Source organism: Euprymna scolopes, chromosome 21 (genome assembly GCF_053919585.1).
Source record: "Euprymna scolopes isolate OS-2025 chromosome 21, ASM5391958v1, whole genome shotgun sequence".
Lineage (NCBI taxonomy): Eukaryota > Metazoa > Mollusca > Cephalopoda > Sepiida > Sepiolidae > Euprymna > Euprymna scolopes.
This window is the reverse complement of record NC_136502.1, coordinates 84140319-84162581: the sequence shown is the minus strand read 5'-3', so window position 1 is coordinate 84162581 and position 22263 is coordinate 84140319. Positions and strand designations below refer to the sequence as shown.

Below are 22263 nucleotides of genomic sequence, written 5' to 3'. Positions count from 1 at the left end.
TGTTACCAAGTGCTTCATCCACTATGCCACGAGGCGTGAAAATAACTCTCAAGTTGAGATGAATCCAAATAGTATGTATAACCAATCCTCACCTGAAAAAAAAATCAGAAACTTGTTTATATTTTTGGCTATTTCTCTGTTTCTTACCAAGTTCATTGAAGAAACTGAAGAACTCAGATGAGAGGAAAGATTGATGCTGGATCCATCACTTAAAAACTCTATCAAATCTAATAGGAAGGCAGATGAGATTCTATCTGGTGCCGTCAAATATCACATTGCCGATGTGTTCAGAAACATAGAATTCTTTGAAATGTTGCTGGAAAAAACTGGAAAGTCAAACAAACAAAAAAGCAGAGTAAAAAAGTATGTTGTGGACTATTTTTAATTTGAAGAAACAGAATCCAAGACATTGAGCACCAAAAGTCGTTGTTCAGTGTTTTCATGCATAAGTGAATTCTTATTCCTTAAATTTACATGTAAAGATCTGCAAAGGCAAATCTCACCTACAGAAAATAAAGAAAAAATGACAAAACAAAGAAAACAAAACATGAGAAAAAAATTTGAGCTTTTGGAGGTCATTTTTAAAGATATTTTCTGTTTTGCATAAATTGAGAAATTCCCATTATTTTTATTTTTTGCATAAGATAGCAGAGTCAGATCTGGCTTTACCTGCAATTCTGTAAATTTCCACATAGGTAAAAAAAAAAAAAAAAAAAAAAATTGTCTCATGCAAACATAAAATTTTAAATGTATGCACACCGGAAAACACATTTAGTTTTTTACTAAAGGCATAGCTAGTAAGAAATGATTAAATCATTAACTTAAAAAGGACATAGCTAGTAAGATTTTCATACTCTTATTTATTGGCTTAAGAAAAATTCTTATTAACTTTAGATTATGGCCAATAATAAAAAAAAATTGCTTTAAATGTAAGAAATGCTCCCCCACTCCCGAAACTAGAATGCTCAGTACAAAGCCCAGTAACTTGGAATGGCCAGCTATTATGAAATGCCTTAAGTGATAAGAAATGCTCCTATTTATTTAGAATGCCCAATAAGAAAATGCTCTACTCCCTTAATCTAGAATATCTCATATAAAATGCAGCCCATTGACTTAAAATTCTCAGCCAGCATGAAATGACCCTAATTGATAAGACTGCCCCACTAACTTAGAATGACCAGTAAGAAATTCACCCCATAGAAATGGCCACTATTGACTTGGAATATCTAGCAAAAAATGCTCCTTATTTACCTTGAATGCTCAGTAAGAACCCCCCCCTTTCCACCATTGACTAAGAAATACATAAAATCGTCTTTTTTGTTTTCATTTGAATATTCAAACATTATAAAAAGGAATGTTTTGTGTCGATCCTACCAAAAACAACCAACATTTGCAAATGTACACCAGTAGAAAGTGACAAGCTGAATTCAAAATCAGCCAAAGTCTAATTTGTTCAGTTTTCACAGATAACACCCTCGGAGCAAGTCCACCCCTTCAGAGGAGAAAAAAACAAAAAGCAACTCTAACTATAATCCCCCTGCCATTATAACATAGACGAAATTTGAACTTAAAATGTGTCCCCATGTTTTATCAACTTTGCGAAAGATTCCAGCAGTTTGCCCATAAATATTGCTAAAGAAATGTGATTTAATTATTGAGGACTGGAATGTTTCTATCTTCTTCTATAATGAGACCATCCGTATCTTTGATGAAAAATTAAATTTTACCTAATCTTATGCTGTAGATGACTGAAAAGCTGATGAAATGGCTTAATCAAGGTGGACAGGTAGGATTTTATTTATTTTTTTCATTTATAGGCAGTATCATGCCCCAAAAATGTGTTCTCAATAAACTGCATTTCTTAGTAAATATCTGACAGGTTTAATTTCCATAATTTAAAAAAAAAAAAAAAAATTATATGTCTGTGTATATGAGTGTATATATATATATATATATATATATATATTGTGTATATACATGCATGTGTGTGTATATATGTAAGTGCATATATAAATATACATACATAATTATTACTATTTCATGTATATACATATCATAATATAAAATGATTAATATATTACATATATATAATTTTTCAGTATTTATTTCAACAGTGCTGTTTGTGTGAGTGGAGATTAGAAGTATGAAAATATACTTATGGCAAGTGAGCTATACTGAAACCTTCAATATATTGATAATGATGATGAAAATTAAACACAAACGTTTCTGTCTAGATTACTTGCCATAAGTATATTTTCATACTACTATATGTATTTATGTATATGTACATATGCATACATGGGTATAGTTATGTATGTATGTATGGCTTCTTTAACCACGTGATGTCACAAGCTTAGACAAGACCAAACATTTTATGAGAGGGTGCTGCCACCCAGACCACCCAAGTATTGTTGTAATACCTGTGAACTGGTCTGTAAAGCTGCAAGCGGTTTAACACAATATGCAAAGGCGCATAATATAGTTCATCTACAAGAACCTGCGAATACAGGCAAGTTCCTCTGCCACATCTGTGAACGATTATGCAAGAGTCATCTACGTGCACATAGACGCCAGATATCAACTTGAAGAGATGGCACATTTGTATGCCATGTATTTATATATATATATATGTATGATGGATTAAAAATGCAATGTGGAAGATCTAAAAACTCAATGTTTTGCCCACTATTTTATGGGCTTTATCAAGATCAAAACAATGGGTGAAACGTTGAGTTTTTAGGTCTTCTACATTTCCATTTTTGTTCATATTGTCGGATTTATTTGATCCTTTTATTATCATACATACATACATACATAGATATAGATATATGCATATAGATATAGATATATGCATACATACATAGATATAGATATATGCATATAGATATAGATATATGCATACATACATAGATATATGCATACATACATAGATATATGCATACATACATAGATATATGCATACATACATAGATATAGATATATGCATACATACATAGATATAGATATATGCATACATACATAGATATAGATATATGCATATAGATATAGATATATGCATACATACATAGATATATGCATACATACATAGATATAGATATATGCATACATACATAGATATAGATATATGCATATAGATATAGATATATGCATACATACATAGATATATGCATACATACATAGATATATGCATACATACATAGATATATGCATACATACATAGATATATGCATACATACATAGATATAGATATATGCATACATACATAGATATAGATATATGCATACATACATAGATATAGATATATGCATACATACATACACATACATATAGATATATGCATACATACATACACATAGATATATGCATACATACATACACATAGATATATGCATACATACATACACATAGATATATGCATACATACATACACATAGATATAGATATATGCATACATACATACACATAGATATAGATATATGCATACATACATACACATAGATATATGCATACATACATACATATAGATATATGCATACATACATACATATAGATATATGCATACATACATACATATAGATATATGCATACATACATACATATAGATATATGCATACATACATACATATAGATATATGCATACATACATACATATAGATATATGCATACATACATATATATAGATATATGCATACATACATACATATAGATATATGCATACATACATACATATAGATATATGCATACATACATACATATAGATATATGCATACATACATACACATAGATATATGCATACACTTATGTATGTGGCTTGTGAGTTGATGCTACCTCCAAATCCACCTCAATAAATATAGCGTTGCAGCTGGTGGCCTTCACCACACATGGTAACATTGACAAACATTCAACTCCGCCAATGATTTAAGGAGACAATTTTACTATCGTCACCTATTTTTTTTATTTATTTTATTTATTTATTTTTTTTTTAAATATTTGCGAATTGGAGACCAGACTGGAAATTTACATGCATGCACAATCACGCTATATTCGATGATGTGATGGCATCATTCTAACAAGAAGATGCGATCATTATGTGTACACATATTTATTTACATAAACAATATATATATATATATATATATATATATATATATATATATATATATTGTTTATACAGAAGGAAAAAAAAATGAATTTAAATAACTTTTTTTCATCATATAAGAACTTCATTTTTTTCTTTCACAAAATTCTTCCTGAAATAGAAATGTCAAAAATACCAAAGCAGAACATATATGTCATTTTTACATGATAATTGACAAAGATTGTTATACATAAATTAAAAATGTTCGTCTGTAAAAGTACCAAAAATAAAAAGAATGAAAATAAGAGTTGCTGGTAATTTGTGTTGAATGCGTGATGAGAACCATTAAATGGAACCTAGGGATATTAGAAAGCTGGAGAGATGATTGTGATTATTGTTTCTGTGATTGTTAGATGATGGCTTATATGTAAAATACTTGCATGAGAATTGATGTCTTTATACAAAAGTGATATTTTTTTATAATTTTTTTTCTTTTTTGTTCTTAAATGAGTAAAGTTTAACATTCATTTTCATGAGAAAACTGAAAATTCCATATTTGTTCCATTTTTTTTTTTTTTTTTTGTATAATAATAATAATTATTGCAAGACAATTTAGACAGAATATTCCAAGAAATTTCTGTAGATTGCTTTGATCTTTGCTACAGCAAGTTTTTTCTTTATTTTTTTCTAAAGATTTTCTTAAATTTCCAATCTTCGATAAACGAAAGAGCAAAGTAATAGTAATTTGTCACGTGAACAACCAAACAACAATTTTTTTTTTAAAATAGCGGCTCGTTTGTACATTCGATAAGTACGTTTTAGTTTGTCCAGTCTTTATTATTCTTGATGTGAGATTTGACCCATGAAAAAGTTTTAATGAACATCTTTTCTTTTTTTTTTCAATGAGAAAAGCTATCTGTCTTTGAATGACCATATGACCATACACTTGACATGTAGGGTATTATTTGTGAATTTATCAAAAAAAAAATGATAGGAAAATGATAAACAGTACAAAACAATTATTAAACCATTACAAGCAGTTGTTTTGAAGTTGTTTGCATTTATTCAATACATTTTTGCTGTCTACTTCCTGTTATTTTTCTGGTGTTCTCAACACTTGAACAAGACCTGTTCATACAGAGAGCATACACAATGTTATAAATAAGAGAATCGGGTTCTTTGCCAGAGTAGTCACACCACTAACGAAATACTTCTTTTTCTTCAGTTTAGGAACTCAAATAAAGAATAATATTTGACAGCAAATATTATTCCTTAACTTTGGATTACAAATATTAATTATCACCAGAAAATAGTTTCTCTTCACTAATTTGAAGGCTTCAGAATCAAGAGTGATTTTGAAGCATTAGAACTGTCATTTTCAAAAGTAGTTTCTGGTTAGAATTAACATTTATAGTCCAGTCTCATAGGTATTTGTTTGCTCTGAAGAAAGAAAAAAAAAATTTTTTTTTTTTTTTTTTTGTTTACGGTGTCACTACTCTATCAAAGAACGAAGAAAGCTCAAAACAACTATATGAAATGATCAAAGCACTGTGTCTAACACAATTCAGACAAAAATTATTGGACCAATTTACAAAATCTTGTAGAATCTTACTTTCCCATCTTGAAAATATAGATAATCAATATTTGTTTGGGGAAGATGGGGAATCTGCTAGATGAAAAACACATAAAAAAAAATGATCTTGGTGCTTTGGGTTTATCAAATATTGTACAGCAATATACTTTGTTTTTTTTTATCTAAGGTTATTTTGTTACAAACTAGTTTCATTTTCATTGGCTATCTCTCTCTTAGTATTATTACCTACACCGAATTATTCAGCGCTGTTTCAGCTACAGCGCTTCTTTTCTTTTCTTAATTGCTTATCATCTACCAATTTATAATGTCTCTCATCAACTAAACCATTAATGTCATCACTTTCCACATTTATACCATGGAATTGTTTTGATTTCTAGGTGTAATAGAGCGTGGATGCACGTATGCAAATACCAAGCCGTGTGCGAAACGATGCCACGGTAAGGAAAAAGACTATAAAAAGGAGAGAGCATGTTTGAAAGGACGATCACGTGAGAGATGTCACAGCCTAACAAGAAGTCATGCTTGGCAGGAAAATGAGGAAATAAATGTTGTTGTTACAAAAAAAAAAAAAAAAAAAAAAAAAATGTCAAATTTTTTTTTTTTTTTGGTTGTTTATCTATTGGCGACTGAGGCTACAATGTGCTGGGTAACATTTTACATAGGATTAGAAGTTTCTTTAAATATTCTCAATTCTTGTATAAAATATATAAGCATAAATCATTGGTGGAAATACTGATATGCTACTCATCGACAACACTTACAAATAAGTTGTAACTGGATAAATCTAATATGTTTAATTTCTTTATAGTGTGTACAGACACATATACGGAAATTAGATGGCATTGTTGAGAAAAAAGTCATCCTTTCTTTAAAAATGCTCAGAGAGACATTAAAAAATAGTTGAGAGTGGTTGAATCAACATAGAGTGAGAGGGGGTTAGAGAAGTACATAGGTAGCTAAGAAATGGACAATTTATTCAGTTAATTATAAATTATAACTAATTAGAAGAATTAAAACAGATTTATTTTTTTTTTCAAGTATTACTCAATCCCAAAACTAAAAGTCTATAAGAAAATTAACCTTAGATAAACAAATGTTGATTGACTCCTATTTAGTATAATAATAGATCAACTTTGCAATTAATATGGAGGTGTTGCTGTTTCACAAGAATTTTATTCTTTTATTTGTTGAAATGTTATCCAAATTTTGCTTGTTATTATCATAGAGGGAGGTGACAGTGGTTAACGATACAGATTGATAACCTGGGTGTTCCAAGTTCGAATCCAGTTTGTTCCACAAGATCACTTTCACTTAAGATGTTGGCAACCTTCACATGGTCTTGACCATAAGCACCCAGTGTCTTTCTAGAAAGAATACAAACTAGTAAAATATTAGAAGAACCAATGCAAGCAATAGAAATATATGATTCATATGAGATAATGATTATCATATAAACATGATGTTCTCATTTTTTTTTTGCATGTTTAACAAAAACCTTAAACTTACAGCTAAAACGCATTTGCTGCGTATGTGATAAATTAACACCAAAGTTTTACCATTCTGTTTGTTTTTATCGTTGTTGTTTTTATTCCCTCCCCCCTTCCTTCTTTAGGAATGATGCATCGTATTCCACTGCGAACAATCGGGTACGTATCCGATATTTGGTTTTCTTGAAGCCCTTGATGGTCTCCTGGAACCTTCTGTATAGAAAAGTCGTTGGTTTAGTGGCTCCATATAATTTTCCGATGATCGCTCTGATTTTGAGGAACGCGGTTCAACATAGTCAGACGGTTCTGGAGCTGCAAAAAATAAAATAAAATAATCGATATATATATATATATATATATGGAAATAGATTTCTTCAATTATATTTCACCTTTTATTTATACAAATTCTTCAATTTATGAAGCTCAATGTAATTACAGAGCATATAACTGCATTTCAAACATACTTAAAGGAATAAATGGTAAGATGGTTAACATCTTGAAATTTGGAATATAGACTTTTGTCATTTATTTATTATTTAAAAAGAATATATTTTATATGATATGAATTTTTGGTTCAAATCTATAAACGGGCCACAACAAATCTTTTTTACGATAAAAATCTGAATAAAAATCTTTATAATATACGTACTAGTCACTGCATGAAGATGTCATATTCCAAAAATTACGTAAATCGATCAAGTAGCTTTTTTTATTTAAGATAATCAAATATTATGAGACATTTCATCGAAGAAAAACTTCATGCCATCTTGTTTTTGAATGATACACTGCTAGCGACACCTATTGGGAATGTTTGGAATATAAGATCAACTAGAACAGTAATATATATATATATATATATATATATATATATATATATATATATAAAGAAATAATCTGAAGCCAGAACATGAGGGCAATCCTGGGTAAAGCTTACCCTTATAAAAGTAGGGTGGAGTACATGAATTAAAAACCAATCATCCGGAATATTGTAGATATATATAATCAGCTCAATAGAAGGTAGTTAGATCGTCTAGTGTTGAAATAAATTAAATGGGAGGCAAATGAAATTTATAAATTAATACAGGTTCATTTACATGTTTAAAGAAATCAAAATAAAAACAGCTAGGAATAATGTACAATCGTTTCAGAGATGATTATTGAGTTTATTTAAATACAGTTTCCTTATCGGAGTGGGAGGGGGCAAATTAATGATCAATTAGCAGCATTAAGAGAATCCACATCCAATTAATGGGTGACTAAAAAAATAATAATGAACAATAATATATGAATTTACTCAAGGTTAGATATTGGCTAAGATCCAAAAAAGCAAAACAATTTTTTCTAATTTGAGGCATGTAAAAATAATGTATAAATAAATAATTAAATCATGATAGGGAGATATATATATATATATATAATAACATCAGTGGGAAGAAATCCAGTAGTGCTCAATTATTAAGCAAGAAATGCAAAATAAAATCTTAATATTTATTTGTATATATATTGCATTACAGAAAAACATGGTAGCCTCAGTTTCAGATCAACAAGTGATCAACATATGATCAAGTCTCATTGACATTCATCAGTTCTGGTTGGAAAATTGGGAGTCACGCGTCACATCTTGCCTGACATCTTATGCCATGATGCATGACTCCCCATTTTTTAACAAGAACTCATCACAATTGTTGATCAATGTCAGCGAGACACCAACATGTGTTGATTGTTTGCTGATTCGCAGCTGATGGTCCATATTGTTCTAAACTTTTGTAATACCATATATAAATATACATACATAGTGTGTGTGTGTGTGTCTTGTGTTAACAAAAAAATTTATCACTGTGCTCTAAGTCATACAAAAACGAATATTTATTTTATTCCATTACTATATATTACTACATCGATTGGAGATATTCAGTAACTAGATGGATGAAACCTGAGTATCTCTAGTGGACACAGCATTGATAAGATATATATGTGTGTGTGTGTGTGTAGTACAACTTGCACATACATTATTTATGGCAACATAAAAAAATAAATTATGATTAGTAAAAACAATCAGTTTATGTGACAAAATATAATTACCCACCCCCCTCCAAAAAAAAGTGTAAAAATAAGGATCGTTCTAATGTACTTTGATTTCATCAACAAGTTATATAAAAAATGATTCTTGAAATAATTTTTTTAAAAAAATAATAAATAAAAAAAAAAAGAGACTCTGGAAATTGGATTAAAAAACCTCTTAAAAAAAAAATCAAGTGACTAACTGGAAAAAAAGGGTTAATTGAGCCAACCATTAAAAAAAAAAAAAAAAAAAAAATGTATTTTTAAATAATCATATTACTAGTAACTTCCGGATGATTTGTCATCCACTTAACTCTGCAAAAAAAATCTAAGAGTTACCTCCCTTGCCCTATTACTTGAGTTGAACTACAAGTTTGTGCATCATTGTGAACCACGGATTTTTAGTCGCTGATTTGTTATTCTTACAAAAAATTAACATAAAATCGGCTTTGTTATTCATAAATTAATTGTTATTATATACTAGTCAAAAAGGTTATCCAAAGGGTGGCTTTTAGTATATATTTATGGAGGACTGTTGATACCTGTAATTTTAGCCTGAAACATATTTAAATGACTCTTTATGCCAATATAATGAATTAAAAATAATTCTTCCTGAAATAGAAATATTTTTTGTGTTTGTTTCTATTTGTAGTAGTAGTAGTAGTAGTAGTAGTAACAGCAGCAATAGTATTATCATATTTTTACTTTTCTTCTCACGGAACTGTTAAGTGTGCTTCATACATAATTTGGTGGAATTTTAAGAGTTAAAACTTTTTTTTTTATATATATATGCATCTAAAAAAAAAATGTTTTAACTCTTTTTTTACTCTAAACAAGGCACATTGCCACTTGGAATGTAGGGGCTACTATTTGGGACCATGTCTAACAGGGGGCTGTAGGGAGTTGAGCAGTGTGATGTCTGTTCACATTACATTTTAACTTGTGCAGATTAGTACAGTTGAGGAAACAGGGAAGAATTCCAAAGTCTAGCAATCTAAATAAAGTAAGAAAGTATTTGTGTAAAATGTTTTCTGGCATCTAAGGACTTCTACAGTAAAGGAGTGAGATTTTGATGCTTGGGTTAGTCGTGAGTATATCTGTCAAGGCGACACAAGTACTATAAGTTCATTCCATTAAAATACTTGTAAAATAGGCACAGGGTGCGATATTGCAGCGATGGAATAGAGGTTGGAGCTTGGCCGATAGTACTGGACATATTAAAGTTTGATTCTTTTTTGGACCCTGTCTAAGAGTAAGAGACTAGTGTTAGATGCTCTGGCCCAGATGTGACAACAATACTCCATACCTGGATGAATTATGGTTTTGTAAAGATTTAGGATACTTTCCGGTGTAACTTTCTAGCATGATAGAGGGAACCCACTTATTAATATTTATTATTATTTATTCCCTGAGAGTTTTCACACATTATCAATGATTTCTCACTGGCAATAATAAGTGGTATTCCCTGGAGTCCAAGTGACAACAAGTTTTGCCAGATTTCCAACACTTTCCACCTTTTTTGATAACTCCAACAAATGGTAGTCTGCAACGGTTTGTCAGTGCCTCTGTGTGTGCACATATAGTAATGCTAATAGCTTTTCAATTTAATGAATTCTAAGGGTTACAGGTTTGATTTCAATGAGTCTTCAGGAAATTGAAAACATGTATGTAACAGCAAGCTAACATTTTTTTTTTTTTTACTTCTATAAATATTATAGAATAATAAAAAGTAATATTTTTATATAACAATAACCATAATAACTAGCAGGACCTGTGGAAATTCCACAGCTGCATCATCTTTCATATGTAATATATTGCTGCTGGCCATTGTGTGGCCATTCAGCATGAATGAAGACACCATCATATTATTCTAGCCCTTTTGTTAAAACTGTAAAAATATTCATCTAAGCAAATCTATATATTAATGTAGTAGCAAATAGAACAATAAAAAAAAGGATAGAACAATAAAAAAAAAAAAAAAGAGGTGAGTTATTTATTTTTCCTTATTTAATAATGTAAGCATGACTGTTGAAAAAAAAAGAAAAAAATAGATGAGTTGAGTGTCATCATCTATAATCGAAAATGAAACCAAAACTTATGAAGGGTCCTGGATATGACCTTAAACTATATCCAATGGTGAGGCCCCAGCTTGTGGGCTTTGGGGAATGTGGAGCCATCCTTTAATTGCTATTACTCTCAGGTCCACTCTGACCCAGACTGGTAGTACCTGTGAGGGTCTCACCCAACTATGGGTTAAATAGAAACTAACTTAAAAAAAAAAAAAAATAATAATATACTCTATTAAAAAATTGTTCTTCAAAATCGCCGGATTCGGCATTAAATAACCTGAAAAGGGTTGATATGCCGTAAAACAAAAATAACCAAAACTTATGAAGAATTCTTGGCAAAATTATTTATTACAAGAAATGAAAGGACACATCAATTATTAAACGACAGTCACTCAAAAGAAAAATGATGTAAACGTGACGCACAAACTAACACACGCTAATGTAATAGATGATGTAGAAGTACAGAGATTTCTTATTTTTTATTATGCCAAAATAATATAAGATATATCAGAGTTTATAAATTTTGGATGAGATCAAAGTAGAATAAATAATGGTAGTTTTTGTTTTTTAATGTTTTTTCACTCCAAACAAGGAACAGTGTCACTTGGACATAAGGGGCTGCTATTTGGGACCACATTTACAGGGATACCTCATAGGGAGTTGAGCAGCGAGATTTCTGTTCACATTACACTTGAACTTCTGCATGTTAGTACAGTCAGGAAAGTAGGGATCCATAAGGGAATTCCAAAGTATAGCAGTTTGAACAAAGAAACTATAAGAGTAGAAGGCTTTCCGGCATCTAGGGATCTCTATAGTGTAGGGGTGGGATTTTGCTGCATGTTAGCTTAGTCAAGGGTATTTACGTTGAGGGGGTTACAAGTGCTTCGAGTTCATTGGTGCACATTCCATTAAAATACTTGTTAAACAGGCACAAGAATGCAACATTTCATCTATGGGACAGAAGTTGGAGTTTGGTTGACAGTACAGGACTTTATTAAGTTGCCAACTTTTTTTTTTCTTTAACCCTGTCTAAGAGTAAGAGAATAGTGGTAGATGCACCAGCCTAGATGTGGCAAAAATACTCCATACGTGGGTGAATGGTGGCTTTGTAGAGGTACAGGATACTCTTGGGCTTGAGTAATTTTCTAGCACAGAAAAGAGAACCCGCCTTCTTCGCAGCAGCTTTGGCAATGTCCTCAATGTATTTGTTTTAAGTCAATTAGCCATAGCTATCTGTGGTTTAGAAGGTTTCTTGTAATTATTAAAGGAAAATAGCCTAGTCTTAGCAGCATTGAATGTTACCAACCATTTACGCTACCATTCCACAACAGACTATAGGTCTCCTCTAAGGTTTTAGTCATTTCCTTCGATATTTAATTCATTTTCCCTTCATGTCTGTTATAGAGAATGGCGTCGTAAGCAAATGTACCCATTTCAGAGACAATTTTATCAGGAAGTCATTTATGAATACCAGGAATAATAAAGGTACAAGGATTTATATCATGTTGTTTGGACATACTAATTAGTTTTATTAATTTGGACGAGAAGAAATGATTTGAACTTATGGTTAAAAGATACAGCATGAGATGGATTTTAATTTCAAACCTTCAAAACATCAGATACATCAGGCTCATACGGGGATTTTTACTTTCTTTAAAGCTTCAAAAAGTATGAAAATAAAATAAAATGTTATTGAGAAATTAAGAATTTTAAATCTAATATAAAATAACAACTTAATGATGCTTAGTATAATAACTAGGGAATTCAAAAAATAAGTCTTCTTTGCAAATTATCGTCTCCACTTTGCGTTGCACTTACGGACAGCAACGTGTGTGGGTAATGAATCTGCTACCTTTTAACTAGGGGTCGGTACTTAAAGGTCTCGGCTAGGAGGGATTGAGCACTTTTAATGAAATTATTTATATTTGATTTTTATTTATTTTTTACCCAAAATTAACTTGAAAAAATGAGTATCGAATTTTAATTTCAAACATTAAAAACATCAGATACATAAGATCCATATAGGCCTTGTGACCCAAGTGTGTGTTTGTGAGTGTATAAAATAGACAAACAGCATAGATATCAAATCATTACTCTAATGAACTCCTTGTTGTTTAGATCAACGAAAAAGAAGAAATTGGGACTTATATAAAAATATTCCAAATACAAAACTTACAATTATTTTTTTGTTATATGTATCTAAGTCCATCCGTCTACAAACACTAATATTTTTCTTATTTTATTTTTCTGTTAACCATTTTTCTTTGCATGCATACAGTTGTATTTACTTTCTTGTTTTTTGTTTTATTCATTTTTTTAAACTAAAACGGAGATGTTATGGTGGGAGTAAGAAAATTACAAGTGTAAAAAATATTTCATTGGCAATTTTTACATATTTGTTTAATGTATTTTAAGATGGTCAACATCATGAACTTTGGAATACAGTCTTTTGTCATTTATTCACTATATATATTATTATTTCATGTGTTTACATAGAATTTTATCTATTTTCAGTATTTCAACAGTGTTTAATACGTGATTAGAGCAAGTAGCTTGACAAATCCTCATGAGGATGAAAATTGTGTATATATTTTCAAAGCATATATTTATATGTGAGTAAAAATTTGGAATTAGATTTTATAAATTAAAAATTTACAACATATTTATTATTCGACAAGGAATATCATATGCATACGAACATCAAACTTTTTCTGTGCCTTAGATTATACCACCATGTTCCTACTTTTCTTCATTGAGTCTGACTTCCATTTTGGAATGTCCTTTTAATTTTGGTCTCTTATAAATTTTCATGCATATTTTAGTATTCAGTTGCATGCTTACCAGCAAAATTTATAGACTAACTATGGGTATTATTTTGGTAACTACGTTTACTCTGAGGATATGAGCCATTCATTGAAACTCCATGGAATAAGCAAAAAACTTTAAATATTTTTATTCTTACATTTTTCATTTACAAAAGTTTTAGTAGGAAAGTAGGCTTGAACCCCGAACCTTTGACGTGGAGGTGTAAATGAAATGGAAAAAAACCCTGGGACCTAACCATCTCGGCCACAAGAAAAGAGGAATGAAAAGCATCTTAATTTAACGTTTATAAAATGAAATTAACAGGTGCAAGAAACTTAAGTCGCGTGATGTTTGACCTTGAAACATGACAAGGCTGCAAGCCAGATTTCACTTGTTTTATACTGAAAAGCGAAAGAAACACGCGGCGATCGAAATATCTGGAAAATATAGCATGTGAAAGTCAGGCAAATTAAATACACACGCGATCCTCGTTCTTAAGTCGTAGATATTATCATTTAGACGTGATATAAAAACTTTTTAGAAGAAACGAGCCGAGCGAGAAGGCCGACAAAAAAAACCTTTGCAGACATACACAATACATATACACATTTTCGCTTTTATATATAATGTACACACGGATGTACCCGGCATTGCCCGGGTGTTTGGAGGTGTAAAAGAAAGAAAAAAGTCCTGGTAGGTAGGTGGACTACCGCCACACTATGCGGGCAGAAAACTAAGAATGGGTGAAAATTAAACGGTTAAAAAGTTAAACAATTAAAAATTTAAGTGACAGGTGCGCGAATTTATTAAGGTCAAACATCACGCCATAGTAGGAGAATGAAACGCACTTAACTTTGGCTGCAAGCCAGTTTCTGCGTATGTTGTTTGTTTTCCTACCAAGATCTTGGGGAAAACCAGCTCCCTATAAAAAAGGGGAGTGTCCAAATGAATAGCAATTGTCTGATATAAGGGGTTTTCCCCACATTGATCAAACCTCGTTGCTTTCTGGATGTCTCAAATACAAGTGCCAGGGAGGTTCATTTTGCTTATATATGGAAAAGCCAAATAAACACGTGGAGAGTAAGAAATACTGCAAAAATGCACATGCACACACACTAACGCACATTTTGCCTTTTATACATATAGATATATAATTATGTAATCAAAGAATAAATCTTTAACAAAGTAAAACATCAAAATAAGAAAAGCTCAACACTATGAAGAGAAGCAAACAATAATATTAAATAAAAGATGAGGAATAAAAGTTATATATAACTTTATTATATAATTGGAACAATAAGGAAAGTTAAGAGGAAAATTAAGAAAAAAACTTTTTAGGCCAGGCTATTTTGAAGCTAAATGTTTTGTATAATTCTGGCCCTTTTTCTCTTCTGATGAGAAGCATTTAGCTTTGAAATGCCATGGCCTAAGGAGTTTTTTTTTTTTTACTTAATTTTCCCCTCTACTTTTCCTTATTGTTCCAATTATCAAGTTATATATACATTTATTCCTCATCTTCCATTTAATATTTTTTATATATATATATATATATATATATTCCTAACTGAGCAATTAAGACATTTGTTAAGTTGTCTTTTAAAATAACACTCATAGGTAAATTCCTATTGTATGCACAAATATGCAAGATGTTGGAAAACAGCTGTCGCTTCCTGAAAAGGCACATGGAGAGTTAGGACCATTTCCATTATGTTCCTGAGGAAACTTTATATATAAACGTTTATATTTTAGGTACACTCTATAGTCTGTTTTACTATAAATGGACAAACATAGACACCCATTCTCCTTTATTATATGGATAGATATACTGAAATAAAATTAATTTGTTAAGTATCAATAAAATCATATCTGCAAGTGTTATAGCGTCTCAAAATATTCCTATAATGCACAACATCTGTCGAAGATGATTTCTTTTTTTCCTTTTGAAGATCTTGAAATATAAACTGTTGGTTTGGATCAATAACTGAGTGCTTTCACTTAATCAGTAACAGCAGCTGATTTCTCACACAGAAAAGAATCTACATTTTTGAATCAGGTGAAGCCGCCTTCTATTTTTATCTTGGCATCAAATATGAATATATATATATATATATATATATATATATATATATATAGGCAGCATTTTTCTCTTAAGCATATTTCATTAAATAAACTCAGCTAGTTCCTGCCAGAAGTAGAGATCGTTAATCAGACTTGAGAGAAATATGGCAATTACATCAGCCAGTTTATGCCTGAAGTGAAGACCGTTATTCAGAAGTTGGAACGGATCAAAAACAGAATTTCTAGACAAAAATCATTTATTTTATTTAATGCAATTTTATATATATATATATATATATATATATATATTTCTGTGGAAATATACTTTATTTCCTTATAATATATACAAATCCTTATTTAAGAAGCTCAATGTAATTATACAGCAATACAGTGAATAACAAAAGTCTATATTGATATAATAATTAAGTGATTGATGTTAAAAAAAATCACATAAATTGATCAAGTAGTTTGATTTTTAAATTTTAAAAAATCCAATTTTATGAGTAATAGAAAAGCAGCTGTCTAGTAGCCATTTTGAAAAAGAATCTAAAAAGAACAAATAAAATAACTCATTAATTCATACTTGGTTTATGTTGTAATGCCTACAAATTCCCATTAATCGCTTAAAAATGATTTTCTTTATAGAAATAAAACTACTTGATCAAATTACATGCATTTTGGAATATGATATTTTCATTTTGTCATAGGTATGTACATCATACAGATTTTTTAATTTTTTGCTGTTCAATATAGGTTAAATTCTTGACATTACCCATAAATTTGCTGCAAGCACATGATCTTTTATAATACGAGTAAATATATATATATATATATATATATATATATATTATATATTTCTGAATTTTTTCTATTTATTGTATATTAAATCATGGAAGTGTGTTACAATATTCTTCAGTCCAACGATGGTTTTGTTGTTGTCAGGCTGAGGTATAGTTCTCTTCAATACTAGGAGGTACACCCTCCCAGGCTTTACCTTCTCCCTGTGAAAGGGACCTTAAACTATATCCGATGGTGAGGCCCAAGCTTGCGGGCTCTGGAGAGTGTGGAGCCACCCTTTTAATTGCCATTGCTCCCAGGTTCACTCTGACCCGGAGTGGTAGTACCTGTTAGGGTCCCAACTATGGGTTAAATAGAAACTGACTTGGAAAAAACAAATATATTCTATTAAAAAATTTTTCATCAAAATCACCGGATTCTGCATTAAATAACCTGAAAAAGGTTGATATGCCGTAAAACAAAAACAACCAACCCTGTGAAAGGGTCAATTTATTGATAATCATCTGAGGCACACCTACTACAATCCCAACAGCGCTGTTCAGGCATTTTCTCATGTCCTGGCTTCTCAAAACCACACCTGACCTTGTGTCTAACCTCTTGACAAGGAAGTAAACGAGATGTATCACAATGAGGTTGTGTATGAATGTGTACATGCGAGGCTGCATGTAAACATGTATAAGTACACAAGCCGCTCCATCTCTAATAGTATTGCATGTTTGGTAATGGTACAGGGAGGCGGATAGTTCTTTCATTCATTCTATTCTCGTATGATTAATCAATAAAAAAAAAAAGAGAAAAAAATGGTTCAGTGTGTTGATTCATGATCAGAACAGTTGAATGTGAATTTCATGACCTGATGTGAAATGGATTGTGAATTACATAGTGATATTATTATTACACTAAAGCTGAGTTAATCAACGTTTGTTCCCTTAAGGCTTTTTTTCTTACATATTTTTATCGTACAAAATAGATGCTAAAATATGCTTCCATTTAGGGATTATGTTACGTTAAAAAAAAAAAACCCAAAAAGTTTGATTAGCCATAATTTGCAATTTACTAACAAAGTCACCCATCTCTTACTAAGATTCTGTCGGTTTCCCTCATCCTCTCTCACTGAATTGTTTTATCCTCCACCTTTCACTCTTATTCTATAACATCTTTATCATTATCTCTTTCATAACTCCCCCTCTCTCTCTCTCATTAATATATCTATCCATAAACATGTGTTTTGTCATTATACTACTCATCAGTATGACTGAACCTAGCGCGATTTGAAACCCGAACAGAGTCTAAAGCCTGAAGCTCTACACTGAACCAATCCCTGCTAGTATTAAATATAATATATATTTCCCCAAAACCTCTGGCCTTGATGGAAGGGAGGCTAAAACTTACTATGGTTTCAAATGATCTGAAATAATAGCAAGGGGAGACTTGATTTCAAATATTTCTCATATGTTATATCTCTCCTCTTTTGGAAATAGGGTACGATTATGAATATCTTCAGTATCAGATAATCCTTATACACTGTGAAATTTACTTTAGTTATGAAAACTAAAAAGGGGAGATATAACATGAGAAATATTTGAAATCAAGTCTCCCCTTGCTGTTATTTCAGATCAATTGAAAGTATAGCAGAAAGTTTTAGTCTCCCCTCCATCAAGGCCAGAGGTTTTGGGGAAATATCAGATATTTTGTAATTCATATGCAAAACTACGAAAACAAATGACTATGATTGAAACATTTTATGGCTGTAAAAATAGGCTCTGAGTGATAGATGATCCCCTTAATGTGCGACCTTAAGGGCACATGTTGCATAGCCCACTATACAATTCAGGTCATTAACTTTCAAACAAGCCTTCATTTGTTAAATTCTGATCAATAGTCACTGAGATTTGAAATTCATAAAATTGCCAAAAATGGTGGTGTGTGTGTGTGTGTGTATATAACTACTTCATTTACTCACATAAAATTAATATATGAAAGTATAGATTTATGCATAAACTTTAAGTATTTACTTCAAAAGTGCTCAATACGTAGGTAGAGCTAGTTAGTAATTTATAAAATATATATGGCGATTAAGCTACACTGAATATTCGGAGTTTCATCCACTCTAGGATTCGTCAGGCTTATGTGCGAATTCTGTGGTTGTTTCTCGTTTTTATATGGTCCTCTTCTGTTGAAAATGTAATAAAAAAAATCTTTTTTAAAGTAGTACATTATGAAAAAATATATGGCGAATGTTTTGTGTTTTATCCTCACAAGGACTTGTCAAGTTAATGCATGGAATACATGTTTTATATATACACATGATATCAAGTTTGCTAGCCGATGAGTATTTAGCAAACAAAGATCAGCTGACTTCTATTTCATTTTTTCTTTCTTCAAACATCCATCCATACATATATATATATATATATATATATATACGCACACACATTTTCAATTTGTCTTTACATAAGCAGTAATTTGTTGCTACACAGTCATGAGCATGTTTCGGTCTTCTAGCATTTAGTAACTAAAGACCTCTTCAGGCAACAACGCTTATTTTCGAAAGCATTAATGAAAAACGAAAATCGGCTTTCAGCAAAAGAAGGCTTCTTTTTTTTTTTTCTTTTTTTTTTGTAAACGGGTCAGGGGGGTGAAGGTTCAGCTGTGCGAAGAACAGGGTTGATTGGGTGTGAATTTGTTAGTTTATTTATTTTCCTATTTTATAGAGGAATTTGTTAGTTTATTTACTTAGTTACCTGTGTCTTTATTCATTCATTTTCATGTTGGTGTTAGGGAATAGAGCTGTAGGGTTAGGGGGTTGAGGAGTTATGTTCTAAAGCCAGAGCTATGTAGATATTATCTTAAACAAGTATGAGGTTCGCCTGTCTTATCTGAGACTTCAAACGTAATAAGTGTGTCTTAAATTCCTTTCTTATTATTTGTTTTAATTTAGTATTCCTATTTATAAATGCGAAAAGGTTAGGATTAACCAGATCTGTCGATCATTACTTGGGCTTCTAGTTAACAGTGGAGGGGAAAGAAGGGGGGTGAGAGACGTAAGAAAGAAAGGAAAGGGTATGGGGGGATGAGTAAGAAGGGAAAAGGGGAAGAAAAAGAAAGAGAAGGCGAAAGGGAGGTGGCATCATTTGTTTGATAGTGGTAGATTTGTTTTTTCTCACTTAAACAAAATCGTTTTTTTTTTTTTTACTAGACCACCCTAATATTTATTACTATTTTATTTGTTCATTTAATGTTGGTTTATTAATTGGTATATTTGTAAACTTGTTATCAAAACTTTTCATAATGATAGTAATTGCAAAACTCAGAATATATGTCATTATTAAACTTATGATGGTTAAATGCAGTCATTTTTTATGGCTGCGATAATGATTATTCAACTAGAAAGGCGATTAGGAATTCCTCTCAGTTATTTGCTACTAATTAGTACTGATATAACTTTACTGGGGGTTATATTAATTATTTGTAAATATTAATACCCACGGATCTTGTACACGTAAAAGACTATGTATACACACATTTCCATATGCTGATGTTACATAACCACCCGGAGTAGATGTATACAGGTGTTATCTGGAGTTATTTTCAACGTCTATATCATATGGTGTCATGCCTCATTTATCGTTTAGATTTCAGTTACACTTAATGATTGTTGTATATAAAAGATGTTTCAAGATTGATGTTAACAATTTTAAAGAGTTTCATTAGAGCGTTTAACTTTAGTGGAAATATAACCATCGGTTTTAGGGAGACAAAGGGTTAATGTTTACAGTGTATGTTTCCAGTTACTAGATAATTGTGTTCTTTATTTTTTTTATTATTTATTTATTGTTTTATATGTTCAGGCTGTACCAGATGTTATCCCATTTTTGTTAATATCAAAGTTAACAGATAGGCAGTGAGCAGAGCAGCACGTATACCATTAAGCTGAATATTAGTTTAATATTTATGTTGCGGGTGAATATTTTTAACGAGATTTGAGGGGAAAAGGATTATCAGGGGTTTGGCAGACACACATATGCCAAATATAAATTCTGTGGTTGATGGGTGGACTGGGTGGGACTATGGGACTATTAAGTATTTATAGTATTGTAGAAAATTTGCCCATAAGTGTTAGGTGTGTGTGTGTGTGTTTTTTTTTTTTTGTTTTCTTTTTTATGTGTGGTTATTCCCAGGAAGAGTGTGGTTTTGGATTTAGTGAATGTTGAACTTGAGGAAATTTGGATGTGTAAGTGTTTAACTGTCGGATATTGCATGTGGGTCATGTTGGTGTTAAAGTTGATTCTTTCCATTGCTTATGGGTAGAAAATCCTGCGTTATTATAATGCTCAACTGATTAGGAGCTAAGACAATTTGACCCGCTTATAAAAAAAAAAAAGTCTTCTTTTGCTGAAAGTTGGTTTTTGTTTTTCATTTAGAATTCCGCTTTCGAATATGCGTTGTTGCCTGAAGAGGTCTCTAGTTACTAAATACTTGAAAACCGAAACATGCTCATGACTGTGTAGCAACAAATTACTGCTTATGTAAAGACACATTGAAAATGTAACTTGCCCAGTAGAGCATTCTTGTATTAACTTCGTTATATTTCACTGGTTACCCTACTTCTGAAAAATAGCAATCTCAAATTATATATATATATATATATATATGGATGTTTGAAGAATAAATAACATAACTTGAAGAGTTTCATATATATAAACTAGCATGTATACCCAGCGTTGCCCGGATGGCCATGAATAGTAGCTATACTAAGGATATTGAGCACTTCCATCAATACCCCACAAAGAATGAAAAACACTTACCCTATCAGATATTTCAGCAGTAAGGATATGAAGAAAAGTGGTGTCTAATATATTGAGCTTTTATTATCTTGATAGGTTCCAATTTTAAAGATAATATTTATAAATCCCTGTGTGTGTGTGTGTATATATATATATATATATATATATATATATAATTCCAGGTTAATATTTTTCAGGGGTAAAGCAACCAATGAAATTTTAACTAGGTTAATACAAGTGTGCTCAATGCCGAAGTAGGGCAAGATATACTTTTTATTTATTTAACATAAGTATTAATATGTTGCTACGCGTTCGTGAGCATGTTTCGGTCAGCCATTTACATGTAATTAGAGACTTCTTCAAGTGATATTGCTTATATAAAAGTTTAGTCCGTAATGAGAATTTTACAGGAGTTTACAAGCACAAAAAATTTATCAGGAGGTCACATCACATGTCATTCAGAATAAAAATGATAACGGCTATTAATATATATGAAGAAGACAAAGAAAAAAAGTGTGGAGAATAA

At 31.0% G+C, this 22263-nt stretch overlaps 1 protein-coding gene across 1 annotated transcript in view; it reads right to left on the bottom strand.

The window, feature by feature from the left end:
• Positions 1 to 363: 363 nt before the first annotated feature.
• LOC145242858 (protein dachsous-like) overlaps positions 364 to 22263 on the bottom strand; it is a 237304-nt gene continuing 215404 nt past the window's right edge. The window contains exon 8 of the mRNA XM_080105973.1: positions 364 to 7471. Coding sequence (XP_079962099.1) covers positions 7281 to 7471 — 191 coding nt within the window. The 3' untranslated portion in view covers positions 364 to 7280. The remainder of the gene's footprint in view (positions 7472 to 22263) is intronic.